The sequence below is a fragment of the Erythrolamprus reginae genome, unplaced genomic scaffold (genome assembly GCF_031021105.1).
Source record: "Erythrolamprus reginae isolate rEryReg1 unplaced genomic scaffold, rEryReg1.hap1 H_2, whole genome shotgun sequence".
NCBI classification, from domain to species: Eukaryota; Metazoa; Chordata; class Lepidosauria; order Squamata; family Dipsadidae; genus Erythrolamprus; species Erythrolamprus reginae.
In genome coordinates, this window is record NW_027248473.1 from 426143 (window position 1) to 447316 (window position 21174).

The 21174-nt window shown below is 44.6% G+C and overlaps 1 protein-coding gene across 5 annotated transcripts in view; it reads right to left on the reverse strand.

The window, feature by feature from the left end:
- LOC139155464 (mediator of RNA polymerase II transcription subunit 24-like) overlaps positions 1-21174 on the reverse strand; it is an 86764-nt gene that overhangs the window by 22493 nt on the left and 43097 nt on the right. For all 5 annotated transcript variants that reach the window (XR_011557072.1, XM_070730603.1, XM_070730602.1 and 2 more), the window contains exons 12-18: positions 19388-19474; positions 17566-17677; positions 15797-15939; positions 5924-5961; positions 3001-3083; positions 1293-1471; positions 1007-1106 (exon numbers count right to left, since the gene is read on the reverse strand). Coding sequence is in view for 4 of the 5 variants with exons in the window: in XM_070730603.1 (XP_070586704.1) it covers positions 1007-1106; positions 1293-1471; positions 3001-3083; positions 5924-5961; positions 15797-15939; positions 17566-17677; positions 19388-19474 (742 nt within the window). In the remaining variant the exon portion in view is untranslated. The remainder of the gene's footprint in view (positions 1-1006; positions 1107-1292; positions 1472-3000; positions 3084-5923; positions 5962-15796; positions 15940-17565; positions 17678-19387; positions 19475-21174) is intronic.

Sequence of the window (21174 nt, forward strand, 5' to 3'; positions counted from 1 at the left end):
TGGCAACTCCTGGCTCAACTAGCCTCAACAATGGTAGAGTACCACCCATATTTTCCAATTCTTTAAATTCTTAAACCTATTGATTTTTCTTTTGTTCTGTATTACAGGGGTAGGCAACGTTGGCTCTTTTATGACATGTGGACTGCAACTCCCAGAATTCCTGAGATAGCATGATTGGCTCAGGAATTCTAGGAGTTGAATTCCACAAGTCATAGGAGAGCCAACGTTGCCTGCCCCTGTTCTGGAATAAAGAAAACTAGAGGGCTTTTCAAACTTTTATTCCGAAGATCTCCAATAGCATTAGATAAACAAATACAGCGGGCAATTTGCAAAAGTAATTAGAAAGTAAAGTTAGCAAACTCAGTATCCTTTTAAAGTTTCCACTGTACTTGAAAGCATGATGGCTTGATCTCTTTGTCTCCTAGCCTACATGCCAATTCTTTAATCTTTGCCTCAATTTGTCTTCTCTCTTTTATAGATATGCTTATTCCACATACCTCCCCCAGAAGCATGCTTTCTTAAATTTCACATCCCCCAGACTACCCAAATCAACTATGGAGAATAATGCTAATTTTTCCAATTAAAAATCAGGCCAAACAACCCATTGCTCTTTTATCTAGTGTTTCCCTTCAAATGTTTCGAGTTTTTAAAAGTTCTAGAACAGTGGTTCTCAACATTTCTAATTCCGCAAGCCCTTAATACAGTTCCTCATGTTGTGGTGACCCCCAACCATAAGTCTAGAGCCAATTCTCCCAACAGAGCTTTAAGCTGATTGACAGGAAAATTAGAGGGACATCCCTCCTGTAAACGCCTGATTGGTCAGATTGTAAAAATATGTTCCAAGGTGCCACAATAGAAGCTTTACATTTGTCTTTTCCCATGGTCTTAGGCGACCCCTATGAAATGGTCATTCGACCCCCAAGAGATCCTGACTCCCAGGTTTGAGAACCACTGCTCTGGAGTGTCATATATGTGTGTTGATACAATTTCTGGGTAACAAAGATACCTGGACAGATTCAAAGGTGAGAACTCCGTTCTCCCAGGCATTCAGAATCTCCAAGATGGCAGCAGAGATGCTTAGACATGCTTCTTGCCATTTCATCTGCCTTCTCAGTAGTAACGACATTATAGGAGGAGGCAAAAAAGCAAAATAAATATAAGAATGAGTACAATCCAAGGCATTGTTCTCCCTTATTCAGCTCCCCACTTACCCTTATTTTGTTTCACATTATTTTATTTTCAAATTGGGTTTTTTTTTTCCAAAGCCTAGGATGTCCTCACTAAATACTTACACCAACTTCATTTCTGAAGAATTATTCAGCAAAGCAACCAGTGTTTCCACTTTGGTGGAATCTGGTCGGAAGCAAGGGTGGTCAGGGTTGAGAATTTTCCCTTCTTCTGGCATGCAGGTCTGCATCCAGGTCTCAAAGAAAGGCACTTCTCCTGGAGGGCTAGCTTCTGACAGTATTACCTGAAAGCAGCCAAGCAAGAAATAATATAGCATAAAATTCTTAACTAAGGACAATAGCACCCTCTAGCGAATAGTTGGACAACCATAGGATAATTCTGAAAATATTTTCACAGTATGCTAATTAGACTGCATTGTACAAATAGCACATGGAAATAAAAGAAAAATTTATTTCATTTTAGAAAAAAAGGGAAGAGGCTTTAAGACGCATATATAAAAGAATTCCCCAAATGAACATAATTTGTGGGACCAATTTAGAGTTAACCACATGCAGTAATTAAACTATCTCTATGTCTGTAACATTTTATTGCTATGGACTTTATTTCTCTTTAATGGCTTTTACGTTTACAATTGCTTTTATTAGTATGCATAATAAATTTCCTTGAGCAGTCTATTTGGAAATGTGACTCACTAACAGCAAACAAGAAATTTAACTTTTATTGAATAAAATAAATGAAACATTCAGTGAAAAAAATAGTACAGTCATGAACAACAGAACTTTATATTGTTGCCTGGTACAATGCCCACTACAGATTAATAATTTTGGGGTGACAATAGTTTGGAAAAGGGAGGCAGAGAAGGCATTATCATCTGCTTTCCTATTTTGTTTGTCTGAGGGTCAATCTCAATATCAGAGGTTTTGCAATTGCAATTTTTGCTTTATTATTTCCTTGCCAATTTTATGGACAAGAAGAGAATCCCAGAGATAATTTAATTCCCTAATTCCCTAAGTCTAGAAGACAGCAGAGAGGACAACAAACCTTTGATTACACACTTTGATTATACCATTCTGCAAATACACGAAGATGAAACTTCTGGGTAATGCTTCATTTTGCAATTTTAAATAAAGTTATCTACTCCAAAAGTTCATTTGTGTCAGGGACCTTGATAATTTGTAAAAATGTTCTCTTCCACATGTCCATACCCTCTCCTAGGAAGCCCATTTTAAGCCAGATGACATAATTATGAATATTGATTGTATACAAAGTGCTTGAGGTCTGCAGGTGGTTCTTTATGATTTCCTGAACAATTTTATATTTCTCTCTTGGAATAATTTTGATGACATTTTGGAGAAAATTCACTACTGCCCCAAGTTATCTTCAATTTAAGGCTGTCTGACAGTGGATTGGTAGAATTCCAGAATTTTAGAAATTGTACAAGTTTTTCTAAACTGATGGGCACAAAACACTACGCTCTAATTTTTATTCTTTTAAAAAAAATATTGTGAGCCGCTCCGAGTCTTCGGAGAGGGGCGGCATACAAATCTAAATAATAATAATAATAATAATAATAATAATAATAATAATAATAATAATAATAATAAGAAGAAGAAGAAGAAGAAGAAGTAGTAGTCAGCCATTTCAATCTGGTACTGTGCAGAGGTTTTGGAATATAAATCCCAAAATCTCAGCCAGCATGTAAGGAAGAATGGTAAATAATATTCTCAGCAATGCATGTTCAAGGACAAATATCTGAGCATGATCTCATTATTTTCTCTATGTGATGTAATACAAAAGTCAAAATGTTCCTACCTCAGAGCCATAGGTCTGGGCTACATGACACAGCATAAGAAATGAGATGTCGAAGAGAAGTGCTCGGACTGAGGCTCCCTTAGCTTGGTTTCAGATGGAGAAGGAAGAAATAAAAATCAGAGCAATTGTCATATGTAAATCAACATGTATCAAGATGGGCTAGAGGTGTATTGTAGTCACCACCACACTAAACAGTAGCATTAATGTAATATGCCAACCCACTCGTTTTTATTTATTTATTTAAATAAATCAACATCTCAGCAACAATGGTCCTTCAAATAAATGGAAATTTGATTTCCAAAAAATTTAGCCATCACAGTTCACACTCTGCATATAACTTCATTTATTTATTCATCTATAACAGTGATGGCGAACCTATGGCATGGATGCCACAAGTGGAATGCAGAGCCATATCTGCTGGCACCCAAGCTGTTGCCCTAGCTTAGCTCCAAGGTGCATGCGTGTGCCAGCCAGCTGATTTTTGGCTCACAGAGGCGCTGGGAGGGCATTTTTAGTTTCCAAAGAGCCTCCAGGGGGCTGGGGAGAGCGTTTTTACTCTCCCCCACCTCCAGGGAAGTCTTTGGAACCTGGGGACAGCAAAGCAGTAGCCTATTGGGCCCACCAGAAGTTGGTAAACAGGCCATTTCTGGCCTCCAGAGAGCCTCTAGGGGGCGGGGGAAGCTGTTTTCGCCTTCCACAGGCATTGGATTATGGGTGTGGGCACTCACACATGCACAATAGTGCTCGCCTATGCTCTTTCGGCACCCGAGGAAAAAAAGGTTCGCCATCACTGTTCTATAACAAAACATTGAAATTTTGCATCTAATTCTACCAAAGGAAAAAGGATTCTAAAGCATAGGGCACCAAACATTTTTGGAAACAAACAGTTAAACACTTCCATCCATCCCTTCCCCCAGATTTCAAGTAATTTTTAATAATATAAATAATAAAGTTGGTATCTTTTGCTCTAATTTGTGTAATCCCAAAACAAGTATTAAATTATATCATTATGCTAAGTGACAAAGGAAATAAGTGCTATTAAAATACATGGAAAATTGGAAAAGCAAAGCAATTTCCCCTGAAGAAGACATAATAAAGAAAATGTTGATTTGTGCAGAAATGGACAGGCTGACTTTAGAACTCAAAGACAAGGGTGAGATGGAATATTACAAAATCTGAAATAAAATGTATCAGTGGTTAGTAGTGAAGAAGAAATGTGGGGACAGAGAAACATTGATAAGTTGAGAGTAGAAAAATATTGTAGCATTGTGTGATATGTAGGAATTGTAGACCCATTGAACATAACTCTTATAGACGAAGGGATATTTGTGTTTGAAGCTTGATAGATTATACATATTTAAATAGCAGGTATGAATGGTATTTGTCGTTAGGTAAAAAATGTTTGAACCAGAAATTTATTTATTATTTAAATTTGTAGGCTGCCCTTCTCCTACTGGACTCAGGGCAGTGTACAGAAATAAAACAAAGATACAAAATTTAAAACCCAATATATATTTAAAAAAACATTCATCCATCAGTCATCCATTACTACTAGTATACTACTGGCCGGAGTAGAGTGTTATTGCTCAACAGCCCCAGGCCTGCCGGCAAAGTCGTGTTTTAAAGCCTTTCAAAAGCCCAGGAGGATGGGGGCAGTGCGGATCTCTAGGGGGAATTGATTCCAGAGGACCGGCACCATCACAGAAAAGGCCCTTCCGCGTGGTTCCACCAGCCAGCATTGCTTGGCTGATGGGACCCAGAGAAGTCCAACTCTGAGGGATTTAATCAGTCTCTGGGATGTGTGAAGCAGAAAATGGTAAATAATCTGGTCCTAAGCTAGGTAAGGCTTTATAGGTAATAACCAACACTTTAAATTGCGTTCAGAGACTGATCAGAAGCCAGTGCAGCTCGTAGAGTGATGGAGTTATGGGTGTATCTGGGTAAATCCATAACAGCTTGCGCAGTTGCATTCTGGACTAATTGAAGTCTCCGAACATTCTTTAAAGGTAGCCCCATGTAGAGTGCATTGCAGTAATCAAGCCTCGAGGTGATGAGGATATGAGTGACTGTGAGAAGAGACTCCAAATATAGAAATGTTGCACTATGTCCAATGTTTTTAATTGTTTATTCAATAAAAAATTACTTTAAAAAGACAGGGAAATCATGCTCAGTTCTATTTTTCTGGATTCTGAAATTTTATCAACCTCTCTGGAATGGTTTATGATGAAATTATAATTCTAAAACAGCCTTCCCCAAAGTCTGTTGGATTTCTACTTCCATAATACTTGGCTGGAGGATTATAAGAACTGAAATCCAATTTATCTTGAAGATAAATCTAGTCTGAGCAAAACTGCAACATTCACACAAACGAAAACAAAACAACTCTTTCAGCAACTGAAAACTTCTTCCTGATTTGTCCAGTGGAAAGTCAGAGAGCTTTTGCCTGTGTAATCATATGCAAACATATTCAGACTCCTTATCTTGGGCTGAGTGGGATTCAAAACATCACTCCTTCCAAAGGACTTGAACTACATGGGTGCACAAAGCAAGATTGGGAGGGGGGCGAGAAGGAAGCAGACACACAGCTGCAAATTAACCCTTTTTCTTCAGGGTTGAACACCCCACCCAAAGCACACAAAGTCACTATTCTTGGGATCGGAGGAAACGCTGGTGCACGTGGTAGCCAAAAAGACAAAGAGACCCCAGTCATAACTTGAATGTCCCCCTTATTGCATCAGGAATGCTGAGCTGGGCCAGCCTACGCTGCCAGGCACCATGCTCACTTTCAACTCTTCCCTGACCCAGGCCCCTTCCCTGGCAGCCTTTTAAGGTTAACCCATGAAAGCCTGTATTCCCAGGGCTAGCTACGCACACTTGATGGCGGGGGGGGGGGAATAAAAGACAAAAGGTAAGAGGGACTTACAGCTTTCTCCACTGATATGTTTGGTAAATTCATTGAGCCTGAAATGGGTAAACAAAAAAAATACGAAAATTTCACTTAAACTGTTCTTTAACCAATTAAATTTCTTTTTTAAAGCTGGTATCTTTAATGTGCAAAATAACATTTAAAAATCAGGTAGATCATAATTATTCCCACCTTCCAGATGAGGCAAAAGTAAAATCAGAATACAGGAATTCTGCATCTTCAGGCTTTAGTAGACCATTATTAGACATTATTTTGCTGTAGTTATCCTCTACCCCAGTGTTTCCCAACCTTGGCCACTTGAAAGTATCTGGACATCAACTCCCAGAATTCCTCAGCCAGCATTCGCTGGCTGGGGAATTCTGAGAGTTGAAGTCCAAATATCTTCAAGAGGAAAAGGCTGGGAAACACTGCTCTACCCTATAACAATTATACTAAAGTAAAATCTTCCCAACCCCTAGTAAGCTGCAATGTCACAATTGTATAGGGGCCTCTGGACTTTTCTTTTCTAAAATTGGGAAAATCCTGGCTTGGTAAAAAAAAAAAAAAGAAGCCCTTCATTAGATCATTCTTTGGCCTCTTCCTGAAACTAATCTTCACCAATATTGTAAATTACCAAAGACACAAATGGTGGCAAGATTATAGCACTGATCAAACCAATAATTCCCCAGATCTTTAATGTGCTCTACGCAGGATAAGTAAGAGAAAATGGATTAGCTAATAAAATTTTGCTCTTACACTGCTCTGAGAAAGGACATCAGAATGCATGCCCTATGAAATAAAGAAATTTGATTAAGGTACTTTTCTTATGGATTCTTTATGAATATTCTCTTTGGTTTCTTCAAAATGTTACTCCTTTAATTATTATTCATTATATTCTTTTCTGATTGTATTAAATTAAATACAGTATCGATGCATTATTTTCTGATTGTATTAGCATTATATTTTTGGTTGTACTTTATCATATCATCTGGTAATTATAATTCACCAATACATTTTTTAAAGGCATCTCTAAAGCCAATTAATCTGGTAATAAAGTTACTCAAGAGTTGACAAAGCATTATTTCGAGAAGTTCAAGGCCATACTGTGTCCACCACCTGGGCGGAAGAGGAAAGAAAAGTTGCACAATCTGAGTAGGCAACATGACAGGTTTGTGGGTGGGGGAAAGAGATGTGAAATTTCAACTGGGTGGGAAGCTCAGATTTGGGTTTCCCAGCTGTAGGTGCCAGCATGGCTCCAGTAATAAATTGGAACTTTGAGGAATACTTTGATTTGGACTCTGATTTAGTTTGGATGCTACCTGGAACCTTGACAGCAGAATTATTCTACCTTCTTTAGCAAAAATGGGAGAAGCAAATAAACTCTACATTTATTTAATGATTTCTATATTATCCATATGGTAATAGAATGCTTGTGAATCTTTTTGAAGCTTCTGTAAACCTGGAACACTATGACCTACAGTGTTATCTGAGTTCCATCTATGACCTATTACTAAATAAAAAGACTTGGTTAAACAGATGGCACATGAAAGAATGTCATGTCGTTATGGAATATATTAAACCAACATTCACTGACTTCTTGGAAAACATATGGAACATTCTAGATTTATTAACTTATGACACTAGCAGCAATCCTTTAAAACAAGCATTTCCAGTACCTTTTGAACATATGAAATTTGAAGTATTTTGGCCCACTGCCCTTTACAGAACTGCTTCAACTCATTAATATGTTTGGCTATCTTGCATAAGCAGCACTTCTCAGATATTGAACATTTCTAATCAGTAATATTCAGAACTTTGATTCAGCCATTCCAAAATATTAAATTGATTCTGCTTCAGCCATTTGATTAAAGATTTATTTTTGTGGGCTACACGACCCACATTTATTTAAACTTCAGCTCACAAATGAATTCAATACCCTGACACAATTTGCTGATTCATTCTAGAATCTATTATTCACTCAAATCACCCCAAGGCTGTAAAGCAGCCCCAAACCATAATATTCTCATACTTCACAGCTGAGATGAGGTTCTTATCGGAATTACAGCATCTTTGTTTCTTCCAACATCACGTTTTTCATTACTTTCCAAAAGTTCAACTCCTCTATCTAGAATGATATTTGAGACAGGCAGCAATCTTCTTTCTGGAAAATAGTGGTTTCCGTTTTGTTTTCTTCTGCTCAATTATGTCTGATTCTCAGTGACTCTCAAGCTTCTGCAGTTCTTTCCCAGTTCTGGGAAAGTCTTGGTAAGATTTTTCAGAAGTAGCTTTCTAATGTCTCCTCCCTAGGGCTGAGAGAAAGTTACTAGTCCAAAGTCACCCAGGTACCTTTGTGTCTAAGGTGGAATTAGAACTTGCGGTCTCATGGTTTTTACCTGGTGCCTTGATCACAATGCCAAACTGGCTTTTTTGGCTAGACCTTCTTATATATGTAGACACATAAACACTCTTATTCAATCTTTAATTTATTGTGAATGAAAGAACTGCAGAAGCTTTGCTATTTCTCAGTCTCCCATACTTTGTTCTTGGGTTGACTTTTATGGTACAGTGATCCCTCGATCATCGCGAGGGTTCCGTTCCAGGACCCCTCGCGATGATCGATTTTTCGCGAAGTAGCGGTGCGGAAGTAAAAACACCATCTGCGCATGCGCAGATGGTGTTTTTACTTCCACCGCCGCCCGCCCTTCGCCCGCCATTGCCAGCTCCGCTTCCCAGCTGAGAAGCGGAGCCGGGGGTGTCCCGAAGCGCGCGCGCGCTTGGGGACACCCTAGCTCCGCTTCTCAGCTGGGAAGCAGAGCTGGGGTATCCCCGTGCTCGCGCGCGGCGTCCGCCATTGCCAGCTCCGCTTCCCAGCTGAGAAGCGGAGCCGGGGGTGTCCCGAAGCGCGCGCGCGCTTGCGGACACCCTAGCTCCGCTTCTCAGCTGGGAAGCAGAGCTCGGGTATCCCCGCGCTCGCGCGCGCAAAAAGTTGCCGGGGAGAGGGGCACGCCTTCCGCCTGGGAAGTCCGGCCCCATCATCCCAGAATGCCGGAATCTTTTTGCCTTGGAGGGAAAGCGGAACGCCACTCGTAGCAGCTGCTACGAGTGGCATTTCACCTTCCCTCTCAGGCAAAAAGTTGCCGGGGAGAGGGGCACGCCTTCCGCCTGGGAAGTCCGGCCCCATCATCCCAGAATGTCGGAATCTTTTTGCCTTGGAGGGAAAGTGGAACGCCACTCGTAGCAGCTGCTACGAGGGGCATTTCACCGTTCCTCTCAGGCAAAAAGTTGCCGGGGAGAGGGGCACGCCTTCCGCCTGGGAAGTCCGGCCCCATCAACCCAGAATGCCGGAATCTTTTTGCCTTGGAGGGAAAGTGGAACGCCACTCGTAGCAGCTGCTACGAGGGGCATTTCACCGTTCCTCTCAGGCAAAAAGTTGCCGGGGAGAGGGGCACGCCTTCCGCCTGGGAAGTCCGGTCCCATCAACCCAGAATGTCGGAATCTTTTTGCCTTGGAGGGAAAGTGGAACGCCACTCGTAGCAGCTGCTACGAGGGGCATTTCACCGTTCCTCTCAGGCAAAAAGTTGCCGGGGAGAGGGGCACGCCTTCCGCCTGGGAAGTCCGGCCCCATCAACCCAGAATGCCGGAATCTTTTTGCCTTGGAGGGAAAGTGGAACGCCACTCGTAGCAGCTGCTACGAGGGGCATTTCACCGTTCCTCTCAGGCAAAAAGTTGCCGGGGAGAGGGGCACGCCTTCCGCCTGGGAAGTCCGGTCCCATCAACCCAGAATGTCGGAATCTTTTTGCCTTGGAGGGAAAGTGGAACGCCACTCGTAGCAGCTGCTACGAGGGGCATTTCACCGTTCAACTCAGGCAAAAAGTTGCCGGGGAGAGGGGCACGCCTTCCGCCTGGGAAGTCCGGTCCCATCAACCCAGAATGCCGGAATCTTTTTGCCTTGGAGGGAAAGTGGAACGCCACTCGTAGCAGCTGCTACGAGGGGCATTTCACCGTTCCTCTCAGGCAAAAAGTTGCCGGGGAGAGGGGCACGCCTTCTGCCTGGGAAGTCCGGTCCCATCAACCCAGAATGCCGGAATCTTTTTGCCTTGGAGGGAAAGTGGAACGCCACTCGTAGCAGCTGCTACGAGGGGCATTTCACCGTTCCTCTCAGGCAAAAAGTTGCCGGGGAGAGGGGCACGCCTTCCGCCTGGGAAGTCCGGTCCCATCAACCCAGAATGCCGGAATCTTTTTGCCTTGGAGGGAAAGTGGAACGCCACTCGTAGCAGCTGCTACGAGGGGCATTTCACCGTTCCTCTCAGGCAAAAAGTTGCCGGGGAGAGGGGCACGCCTTCCGCCTGGGAAGTCCGGTCCCATCAACCCAGAATGCCGGAATCTTTTTGCCTTGGAGGGAAAGTGGAACGCCACTCGTAGCAGCTGCTACGAGGGGCATTTCACCGTTCCTCTCAGGCAAAAAGTTGCCGGGGAGAGGGGCACGCCTTCCGCCTGGGAAGTCCGGTCCCATCAACCCAGAATGCCGGAATCTTTTTGCCTTGGAGGGAAAGTGGAACGCCACTCGTAGCAGCTGCTACAAGGGGCATTTCACCGTTCCTCTCAGGCAAAAAGTTGCCGGGGAGAGGGGCACGCCTTCCGCCTGGGAAGTCCGGTCCCATCAACCCAGAATGCCGGAATCTTTTTGCCTTGGAGGGAAAGTGGAACGCCACTCGTAGCAGCTGCTACGAGGGGCATTTCACCGTTCCTCTCAGGCAAAAAGTTGCCGGGGAGAGGGGCACGCCTTCCGCCTGGGAAGTCCGGTCCCATCAACCCAGAATGCCGGAATCTTTTTGCCTTGGAGGGAAAGTGGAACGCCCGTATCCAGCAGAAGCGGCGGGATTCAAAGGGGGCCAAGGGAAGCTCGGCTGCGGTCGAGAGAGGAATGGCTCGGGCTCGCGGCAAGAAAAAAAAGAGAGAAGGCTTCTCTCGACCGCAGCCGAGCTTCCCTCGGCCCCCTTTGGCCCCGTCGCCTCCTCCCCGCCTGCGAGACACTTCTTCTCCGGCTTTCGGAGCTCCTCCGCCGTCACCCGGCTTCTGGCAGAAGCCTTCTCTCTTTTTTTTCATGTGCTTGGTGAGGAAAACAGGCGGGGAGGAGGCGACGGGGCCAAAGGGAGCCGAGGGAAGCTCGGCTGCAGTCGAGAGAGGAATGGCTCGGGCTCGCCGCAAGAAAAAAAAGAGAGAAGGCTTCCCTCGGCCCCCTTTGGCCCCGTCGCCTCCTCCCCGCCTGCGAGACACTTCTTCTCCGGCTTTCGGAGCTCCTCCGCCGTCACCCGGCTTCTGGCAGAAGCCTTCCCTCTTTTTTTTCGTGCGCTTGGCGAGGAAAAGCAGGCGGGGAGGAGGCGACGGGGCCAAAGGGGGCCGAGGGAAGCTCGGCTGCAGTCGAGAGAAGCCTTCTCTCTTTTTTTTCTTGCGGCGAGCCCGAGCCATTCCTCTCTCGACTGCAGCCGAGCTTCCCTCGGCTCCCTTTGGCCCCGTCGCCTCCTCCCCGCCTGCTTTTCCTCGCCAAGCGCACGAAAAAAAAGAGGGAAGGCTTCTGCCAGAAGCCGGGGTGACGGCGGAGGAGCTCCGAAAGCCGGAGAAGAAGTGTCTCGCAGGCGGGGAGGAGGCGACGGGGCCAAAGGGGGCCGAGGGAAGCTCGGCTGCGGTCGAGAGAAGCCTTCTCTATTTTTTTTCTTGCGGCGAGCCCGAGCCATTCCTCTCTCGACTGCAGCCGAGCTTCCCTCGGCTCCCTTTGGCCCCGTCGCCTCCTCCCCGCCTGCTTTTCCTCGCCAAGCACATGAAAAAAAAGAGAGAAGGCTTCTGCCAGAAGCCGGGTGATGGCGGAGGAGCTCCGAAAGCCGGAGAAGAAGTGTCTCGCAGGCGGGGAGGAGGCGACGGGGCCAAAGGAAGCTCGGCTGCGGTCGAGAGAAGCCTTCTCTCTTTTTTTTCTTGCGGTGAGCCCGAGCCATTCCTCTCTCGACTGCAGCCGAGCTTCCCTCGGCTCCCTTTGGCCCCGTCGCCTCCTCCCCGCCTGTTTTCCTCACCAAGCACATGAAAAAAAAGAGGGAAGGCTTCTGCCAGAAGCCGGGTGACGCCGGAGGAGCTCCGAAAGCCGGCTAGCGGCTTTTCCCCCGCAAGAACTCTTGAGAGGAACAGCAAAAAGGCCACTCAGGCGTGTCTCCTGAGGGGAAGCCAGCATGGCAGCGACGGAGCGGCATGAATGGGCGGCCACAAGGGCACTCTGGGTCCCGGACGCGCGCGCTCCCCGCCGAGTCTCCCAGCCGCCCAGCAGGATCGGGAGCCCGGGTGAATTGAAGACGGGCAGCTCGGCGGACGCCCTCATGAAGAGGAACCCTGGTGGGGCGGAGCGCCGATCCGCTTCCTCCTCTACCTCGACGGCGGCCGGCGTCGCCTCGTCTTCCTAGGCTCGCCACCCTCCCACGCGCTCCCGAGGCCGGCGGGGAGATCCTTCATGCCCCTGCCCGCCGAGTGCCCCAAACGGCAGGATCCGCTCGGTCGCCCGCGGCTTTTTTCCTGCGGACTCGGATGGGAAGCAGCGCTGGGGTTTCCCCGCCGCCCACGCAAAGGGGAAACCCCGGCAAGAGGGGGAAGACCCAGGGAAGCCGCACAGCAGCTGATCTGCCCGGCAAACTCCACCATCTACGCATGCGTGGCCATAGAAAGAAAAGGGCGCGCATGCGTAGATGGTGTTGTTTACTTCCGGGTTGAAAAATCGCGATATAGCGTTTCGCAATAGTCGAGATCGCGAAACTCGAGGGATCACTGTATCGTATGGCCATCCATAGAAAGAATATCAATGATGCTTTTTCTTTTTGGTCTGGTGATGAATTGCTGAAAGCCAAATGCTCTAGCAAGAGTTCTTAAACTCTATCCATATTCTTGAGCACTGACATTCTTTTTCTAAAGATCTACAGAGATCTCTTCCATATGGAGTATTGATGGCTTCCATAAACATACCTTAGGAAAAAGACTCTTATGATGATGGTGATTTTTTTAATTATGGACTATCTCCTCATGTTCAGATCTGATTGTTATCTCTTTGATTGGAAATCTAATTCATCTTACACTCTCAAGAGAGCTGATTATTTAAGGCTTTACATAAGGACGGTTAATGTTGGCCTGAATACATTCAATAAAGCTGAGAACACAGCAACCTGTTCCAGCTGTTGTTTATTTAACTGGAATATCTTAGATAAAATTCTAATCACAGTGTAGGTCACAGTGTAATCTTTGAGGATGACACATAGACCTGTAGCTGTTTTGCTCACAACATTATAGCCTTTCAGTTAAGGCTCTAAGGCAGAGGTCCCCAACCTTTTTTGCACCAGAGACCGGCTTTAAGCTAGACCAGTTTTCCATGGCCCGGGGGGGGTGGGGGGGGGAGAAGTAGGACCTTCCTAACTCCCCCCCAGCCAAAATCACAACGCCAGGCAGCCCCCAGCCGCCAAAGGAGCCTCCTGATTCTCCCTGCCCTTCTGTCCCGCTCATTGCCCGTGTCTGGCAGAAGCTGCTGCCCGAGTGCTCTTGGCCGGCGGGATTCAAAGTGCTGGGGTGGGGGGTGTCCCGACAGCCCCCCCACCCCAGTGCTTCGCCTCCCGCTGGGACACCCCCACCCCAGCACTTTGAATCCCGCTGGCCAAGAGCACTCGGGCAGCAGCTTCTGCCAGACATGGGCAATGAGCGGGACAGAAGGGCGGGGAGAATCAGGAGGCTCCTTTGGCGGCTGGGGGCTGCCTGGCTTTGTGATTTTGGCTGGGGGGGGAGTTAGGAAGGTCCTACTTCTCCCCCCCCAGCCAAAAACTCAAAGCCTATCTGCTGGATACGGCCGATGAGTGGGACAGAGCGGCGCGGAAGCCTCTTGCAGCAGCTGCCACAGCCACCAGCTTCCGCGCCGCTCGTCCCACCCATCGCCCGTATCCAGCAGCTGCTGCCCGAGTGCTCTTGCCCAGCGGGAGGCGAAGCACTGGGGTGGGGGGGCTGTCGGGACACCCCCCCACCCCAGCACTTTGAATCCCTCCGGCCAAGAGCACTCGGGCAGCAGCTTCTGCCAGGATTCAAAGTGCTCCGCCCCCCTCCCAGCCTCCGGGCCGCCGCTCGGCTGTCAGAGAAGCGAGAAGCGGAGGAAAAGCTGGATGCTGGAGGTGGCGGAGGAAGGTGAATGCGGCCAGGAGGCTGGGAGGGGGGCGAAATATGGGAGGAGGAGAGAGGCAGCCTCCACGCGAGCTCTGACCAGGCGCAGGGCCGCAGAGCTAGCTGTCAGTGGCGCCGCGGACCGGCTGAAAAACCTCAAAGGCCCGGTCCTGGTCCGCGGACCAGCGGTTGGAGACATCTGCTCTAAGGCAGTGATTTTTCAACCTTTTTTGAGCTGCAGCACATTTTTTACATTTACAAAATCCTGAGGCACACCACCAACCAAAATGACACAAAAAACACATTGTGATGCATTGTATATCACCCTCTGCGGGGGCCTTTTATAAAAAGAAAAAGGTCAAATATCTATATACATCATCAGGATAGACATAACCAGCTGAGGCTGAGGCTTCATCTAGTGGTGGCAACATTTACCTCCGGTCCTGACCAGGATTAGAAATCGGGACCATGGGGAGGAGTAGCAGCTTCAACTACTCGCCACGGCCACACAATAGACAAGTGTGCAGCAGCCTGAGTGGGGACCTTCCTGGGTGTGGATGAGAGGCAACCTGCTATTGGTTCATCGGTAGTGGTCGGGATGAATCCTAGAAGATGATTGGTCAGTGAGCGTTCCCTGTGCCTCCACTCTTCCTGTCGCTGATAGCTGGAGGGATTGTGAGGGGAATGTTTATGTTTGGATGGAGGCGGCTGGCGACGGGCCAGATAAATGGGCTTCGCGGGCCGTAGTTTGGGGACCCATGTTTAATTTCCCCACGGCACACCTGACCATGTCTCACAGCACACTGGTTGAAAAACACTGCTCTAAGCCTGGCAGGAATGAGCAAGAAGCAGCCCCATTTTCGCAGTTCCCAAATATTTTGTACCTTTGAATACCAATGAGGGTTTTAACTCTTATGATTTTCAGGGGGGGAAATCCTTAGGTAAAGTACATTCTTAACTTTCTAATAATTAGGCCAATGTTACTTAAAACCTCATTAAAAGGAGGAGGGGAAAGAAGTAAACAAAAAATTGTGTCCTCTTCCCATTCAGTAATGCTGCTGTTTAACCACTATAGCCCTTAAAGTAGCAGTAGTTGTAGCTGCTCTCAGCAATAATTTTTGAAAATGCAATCCTGAATCCCCAAAAGGTTGCCACTTACTCAAGCAAAATGAAATTGTTGCATTGTAATTTCCATAGGCAACTCCACAGCCAGGAGCAAACAACCTCACCAAATGAGAGTACAGTGTTCCCTCGATTTTCGCAGGTTCAAACTTCGCGAAAAGTCTGTACCACGGTTTTTCAAAAATATTAATTAAAAAAAATACTTCATGGGTTTTTCCCTATACCACTGTTTTTCCTGTCCGACGACGTCATATGTTATCGCCAAACTTTTGTCCGCCTTTAATAGATATTATTTTTAATAAACTTTAATAAATAAACATGGTGAGTAATGATCTAAATGGTTGCTAAGGGAATGGGAAATTGCAGTTTAGGGGTTTAAAGTGTTAAGGGAAGGCTTGTGATACTGTTCATAGCCAAAAATAGTGTATTTACTTCCGCATCTCTACTTCGCGGAAATTCGACTTTCGCAGGTGATCTTGGAACGCATCCCCCGCGAAAATCGAGGGAACACTGTATTACTCCACATTCTTTAGTTTATCGCAAGATGGGGGAATAACAGACAACCCTGACTTTCAACAATTCGTCATATATACTCACTTGATGAATTTTCGAGCAAAGGATTTCAGCTTTCCTGTAGCTGCTGCAGCTGCCAATAATAGGTCCAAGCTCTTTCCTGAAAGCATATGGCCCAAGACTCCAAGTAGTCCTTCGGGGGATTTTGAGTGATCTGAATCCATAGTCTGGTATAAAAAGAAATAAAATAAAGGTGGTGGATCTAGATGCACAAAGCATAGAGATTTGACTAAAAGAAAAATCAGTTTCCAAATCTTTAATAAAATGACTATAGCTATGTGTAACCAGGAAACAAGCACTGGAAGCTGGTATCCAGCCCAGATTCCTTTCTTCTTTAAAATATTGTAATCTAATATTGTTAGGTCTGGGGACCAATTTTACCTTATCTTTGACTACACTTGCAATGATATGAATTTTGTAGCTAGAGAGAAGCCTCCACCATAGCTTGCACTCATTCCTCAGCCAGCCCAGATTTCCAAAAGTTGCCAAGAAGAAAGAAAAGGAGTACAAAAGAGCCCCAAGGAGAGCTCGTCAGGTTTCCGAGAGAGAAGAGACACAGAGAAAGAGAGATACACACACATAGCTTTAAGTTCCCCATGCACGTTTTAAAGCCGGAAGTGGGCGCCGCAGGCCATCCCCCTTTCTGTCATCCCCACATCCCAATTCCCATTCCTACCACACCAGCCCTTGCAATAGTGAGGCTGGTGTCAGTGGAGGCTGGGTCAGCCGAGTGTCTCAAGCTGGCGAGCAAGCTCTGCATCTACTCAAGCATGCCCAGCATCAATAAGAGCTGGAAAGAACCTCCAGAAAGAATGAGGCACCAGAGAAACAGCCCCAGTTGCTTCCCCATCTCCCACCGTTATCCTTATCTTCTCAGACTAGGCAAGGAGTGCCTGCAAAGGGAGGGCCCAGCCAAGGATGGGATCACCCAACAGGAAGCAATAGCAGAGGGCCCAAAGAGCCACATTTGTCTCCGGAGCCGCAAGTTGCAGACTCCCAATTTATATCATCACATTCAGGAATTTGGACTATGTTTGTCTGAACTGCTCACAGTGCTAAGTGATAATGTCCTGTAATTTTGGTTTAATTCTATGGGAAAACCAAGCCACCATGGCTTTTCTCACAAGTACCAATACTATCCTGGTATTATTGTAAATTGATTAATTAAGAATTATAAACTACAATTTCAGATTATTTTATAATCTACAGGTGATCTGTCCAAGCAAGCTTCAGCATGTTTGTTGAGCGGATAAAATGAATCAATTGCTTCATTCTCAGAAATTGCTAAAATGTTTCTATGTCTAGAATTAACTCTACTTTACAATTAATACACAATCAAAACAAACCTCAAATATCCATTTTGAAAAATCATGAACCGAGCAAAAGAGTAATTAAAACAAATAAACTTTTAATGTAAATTAACATAATGTTATAAACCATCTAGTAAAATCACAATCAATCACTTTGCAGTGATATATACCAAACATTAATGTAATCCTATTATACCAAAAACTGCTGACTTTATTTTTTTTAAAGAGACAATGTCCAAGGATAGCTGAAACAATTTCTTTACTTGGAAAACTTTGGTTTGGACTCCTTTTAACTAATAGGCCTACTATTAATCACAACCATATAACAATCCAAAAATAACCCTATAAAAATTGCATTAAACTTCTTGAAATAAAGCCAAAGAATTGCACGTCCTAGCTATGTCTACTCAAAAACATGCCTGTGTTTAAAATACTTTAATCCACGGAAAACATGCACAGGATCAGGATCAAAACAGGACCTACTTTTAAGATATTGGTAACAGTAGGTTCTGCTCGCAAGATAAGGCCTGGGTTGGGTTGAATATTAGCATTTTCTGCAGATTTTAAACATGGTGCGTGTTCTCGATCGGCAGCCCTGGTTAGGAAAGAAGGAAAGGCATACAAGGTTTTATAAGTGTGGTGAATTTGACACTTTTCAATGCATTAGTAAAACTCAACACACATATTGTTTCTTTATCTTGTAATTCTAGCGTCATCTTTGTCATTTCTGTGCATTCTAATATCTTACTGATTAAATTTAACATTGAAGGGGTTGAATCCATTTTCCAATTTTGAGCATAAGTTATTCTGGCCGCTGTTAGTATGTGAAGAACTAGGTATCTATCTTCTTTTTCTATTTTTTGTATAAATATGTCCAGAAGGAAAAGTTCCAATTTAAAGGGGATCGGTTTGGAAATAACTTGTTCGAGGCAATTTTTAATCTTTGTCCAGAAATTTTCACTTTTGGACACGTCCACCATAAATGATAGTAGGTTCCTACATCCTCTCTACATTTCCACATTTTGGTGAAACATTTGGGAACATTTTCGCCAGGTGTGCTGGGGGAGGTACCACCGGTAAAACATTTTGTAGATGTTTTCCTTGCATGTTGTTGCCAGTGTTAATTTGTAATTAGTGGTCAAAATTTTACCCCATTCTGATAGATTTATAGAGTAGCCAAAATTTTGGGCCCATGCAATCATGGTACCTTTTACTTCCTCCTTTAACATTTCATGTTGTAACATAAGATTATATAATTTGGAAATTATTTTTTCATTGACACCCAAAAACAATTTATCGAAAATATTTGTTTCATGAAAACCGTATTTAGTTTTATCCTCAATATATTTAGATTTGACCTGCAGATAATGTAGCCAGTTTGAGTTTGATTCTCGCTTTTCTTTTTTGCCCAGATGAATTTGTGAATTATTTTGTTTAAATTGGCAAAAAAATGTTTTGGGGCTGTTTAGAATAAGAATAATATATTCAATAGCCCATTCATTTTAATTGTTGCAATTTTACCCATAAGGAATATGGGTAATTTGGACCATCTTTCAAAATCATTACTTATACTGGTTCATAGTATTAATATTCTTGTGAGCCGCCCTGAGTCCACAAGGAGAAGGGCGGCTTATAAATCTAATAGATAAATAGATAGATAGATAGATAGATAGATAGATAGGTAGGTAGGTAGGTAGGTAGGTAGGTAGGTAGGTAGAAGGTAAGTAGGTAGATGGTAGGTAGGTAGATAGATAGATAGATAGATAGATAGATAGATAGATAGATAGATAGATAGATAGATAGATAGAATAATTGTGGTTAACCTTAATCATATTTCTACATTTTTATTACACAAAACAAAAATCACATGACAGATTTAGAATGAGATTTTACACAGAAAGGTATTTTATTTGAACTTGCACTTTCATATAATAAATACCTTAATAGTCTCAAAAACATGAAAAACATGAACACTACTGGATTAAAACAGAGCAATTTGCTTTGAAGATTTTATTCCTGAAGCAGAAATATTCAAAAGAAGATATTGTTTTCAAAGATTAATATTGCTGTGATTACACAGTCAAGAATATGAGAACACACTAATATTAAGAAATTTGGGGAAAATATATGATTCCTGAAAGCCTGAGGAATGGCCTTGGGCTCTAGCAACGCAGACCCAACTTAGTTTCTAATTCTATTCCAATTCATGATGGAAACCTAATACATTTTTGATGACCATCAATGTTGTCTTTTTACTTGAACTTGCTCTTGTTCTTTTCATGAAAAGTTTTTCAAACAACCATACCTTTTTGCTATGAGATTATTCATGTTGATTTCAGACAGCAGGCCTTGCTTGCTACATTCCTGGAGGAGGAAGTTTGTGCAGTCGCAGCTAGAACAACAGAAGAAACTGATGTACAAATTTCTGAAGGAATATGGCAAAGACAGGTAAATGTCATCAGGCTTAACTGCCTCCCGTAATAGACAGTTTTGCACATCCTTATGAATTTTCTTAAGAAAATAGCTCCACTTGCTTTAAACAAGGTTATAAGAATGTGTGATCTTACACCTTCCATCAATATTTAAAAGCCATTTGCAAACATTCCAGATTGTTGGTAAAACTTAACTATACTTCTTCCAGCAGCCTGTCTTTGGAGGAAAAAGTGGGGGGAAATGATGGAATGGAGTTGAGAGAGTAACAGACCCATTCAAGTTCTATCTTCACTCACTGCTTGCCTTAAGCCTGTGATTGCAAACTTAGGTACTGTTCTGCCGGGCTATCTTATAGGAGCCTCCCGAAAATTCAAGAGTACAAATTTTAGACACACACACACACACAAACAAACAAACAAACAAACACATGTTTGAAAATTGAAAACAATGTTCTTTATCACAAAATTCAAAATAAACAAAGCACTCTTTTTGTATTGCAAAGAGCACTCTTCCCAAAACAACCCAGTAGTCTGTACAATTTCCCTTAAGCGGTCATTAAGTACTTAGCTAGCAGCTGTGAAGACACTTCACACCCCTTCTTCTTCCAAGGAAGTGAGACACACACACACACACACTCTGCTTTGGTTTCAAAGGCGTGAAAAAGCAATAAAGTCCAGGAACACAAGATTCCTGACGAACTCCAATCAGATATTCTTCCACAACGGCCAAACCCACATGCTGCTATTTATAGCAGCAGCCCTAATTACTGGAGCCCCACCCAAACACAGGTGGCCTCCCTTATTTGCTGTAATATGTTCTTATTTGGTCTCTTCTACGCATAATTCTGCGCTTGCGTGGGTCCAAAACGTCATCATCTGAATCAAGGGAAGATAAGGGAGATTGACTGCCTGGGCTGTGTGCCAAGCCCTCCTCTGCCGAATCACTCCCACCTTCTTCTTCGTCCGAGGAAACTAAACTCTGATCTGATTCTGTCGGCAATAACACAGGCTTGTGACATGTTGAATTTTCCCCTACATCCACCTCCCCATTCCCTGGGGCAGGAGCTGGGCCAGAGCCAACCACAACAGGTACGCACAGCCATATCTGCTGGCATGCGAGCTGTTGCCCTGGCTCAGCTCCTGCACAAATATGTGCACCGACCAGCTGATTTTCAGTTCGCACAGAGGCTCTGGGAAGGTGTTTTCGCACTCTGGAGGGCATCCGGGGGTGGATAAGGGGGTGAAAAACAAGCCTATCAGCCCACCAGAAGTTGGGTTTCTGGCCTTCAGGAAGGTGGGGGAGGCTGTTTTCACCTTCCTCAGGCTCCAAAAAAGCCTCTGGAGCCTGGGGAGGGTGAAAAATGGACCTACTGGGCCCTCTGGAAGACAGGAAATGGGACGTTTCCGGCCAGCCTCTGGAGGGTTTTCAGGGAGTGGGGAAGACCGTGTACCAGGCCCACTGGAAGTGGACAAACAGGCGAGGGGGTTAAGTGCATATGCACAGGGGACAGAGAAGTACGGGGGGGACATGCACATGCCTTGGTTCTACTAAATCTGTCAAAAGTTTCTGATACATCAATTCTGGAATTCTTCCAGGTAAAGTGCAAAACCTGGGAGTTGGCAGTTGAACCATACAGCAATTGGTTCTATTTGGTGGACT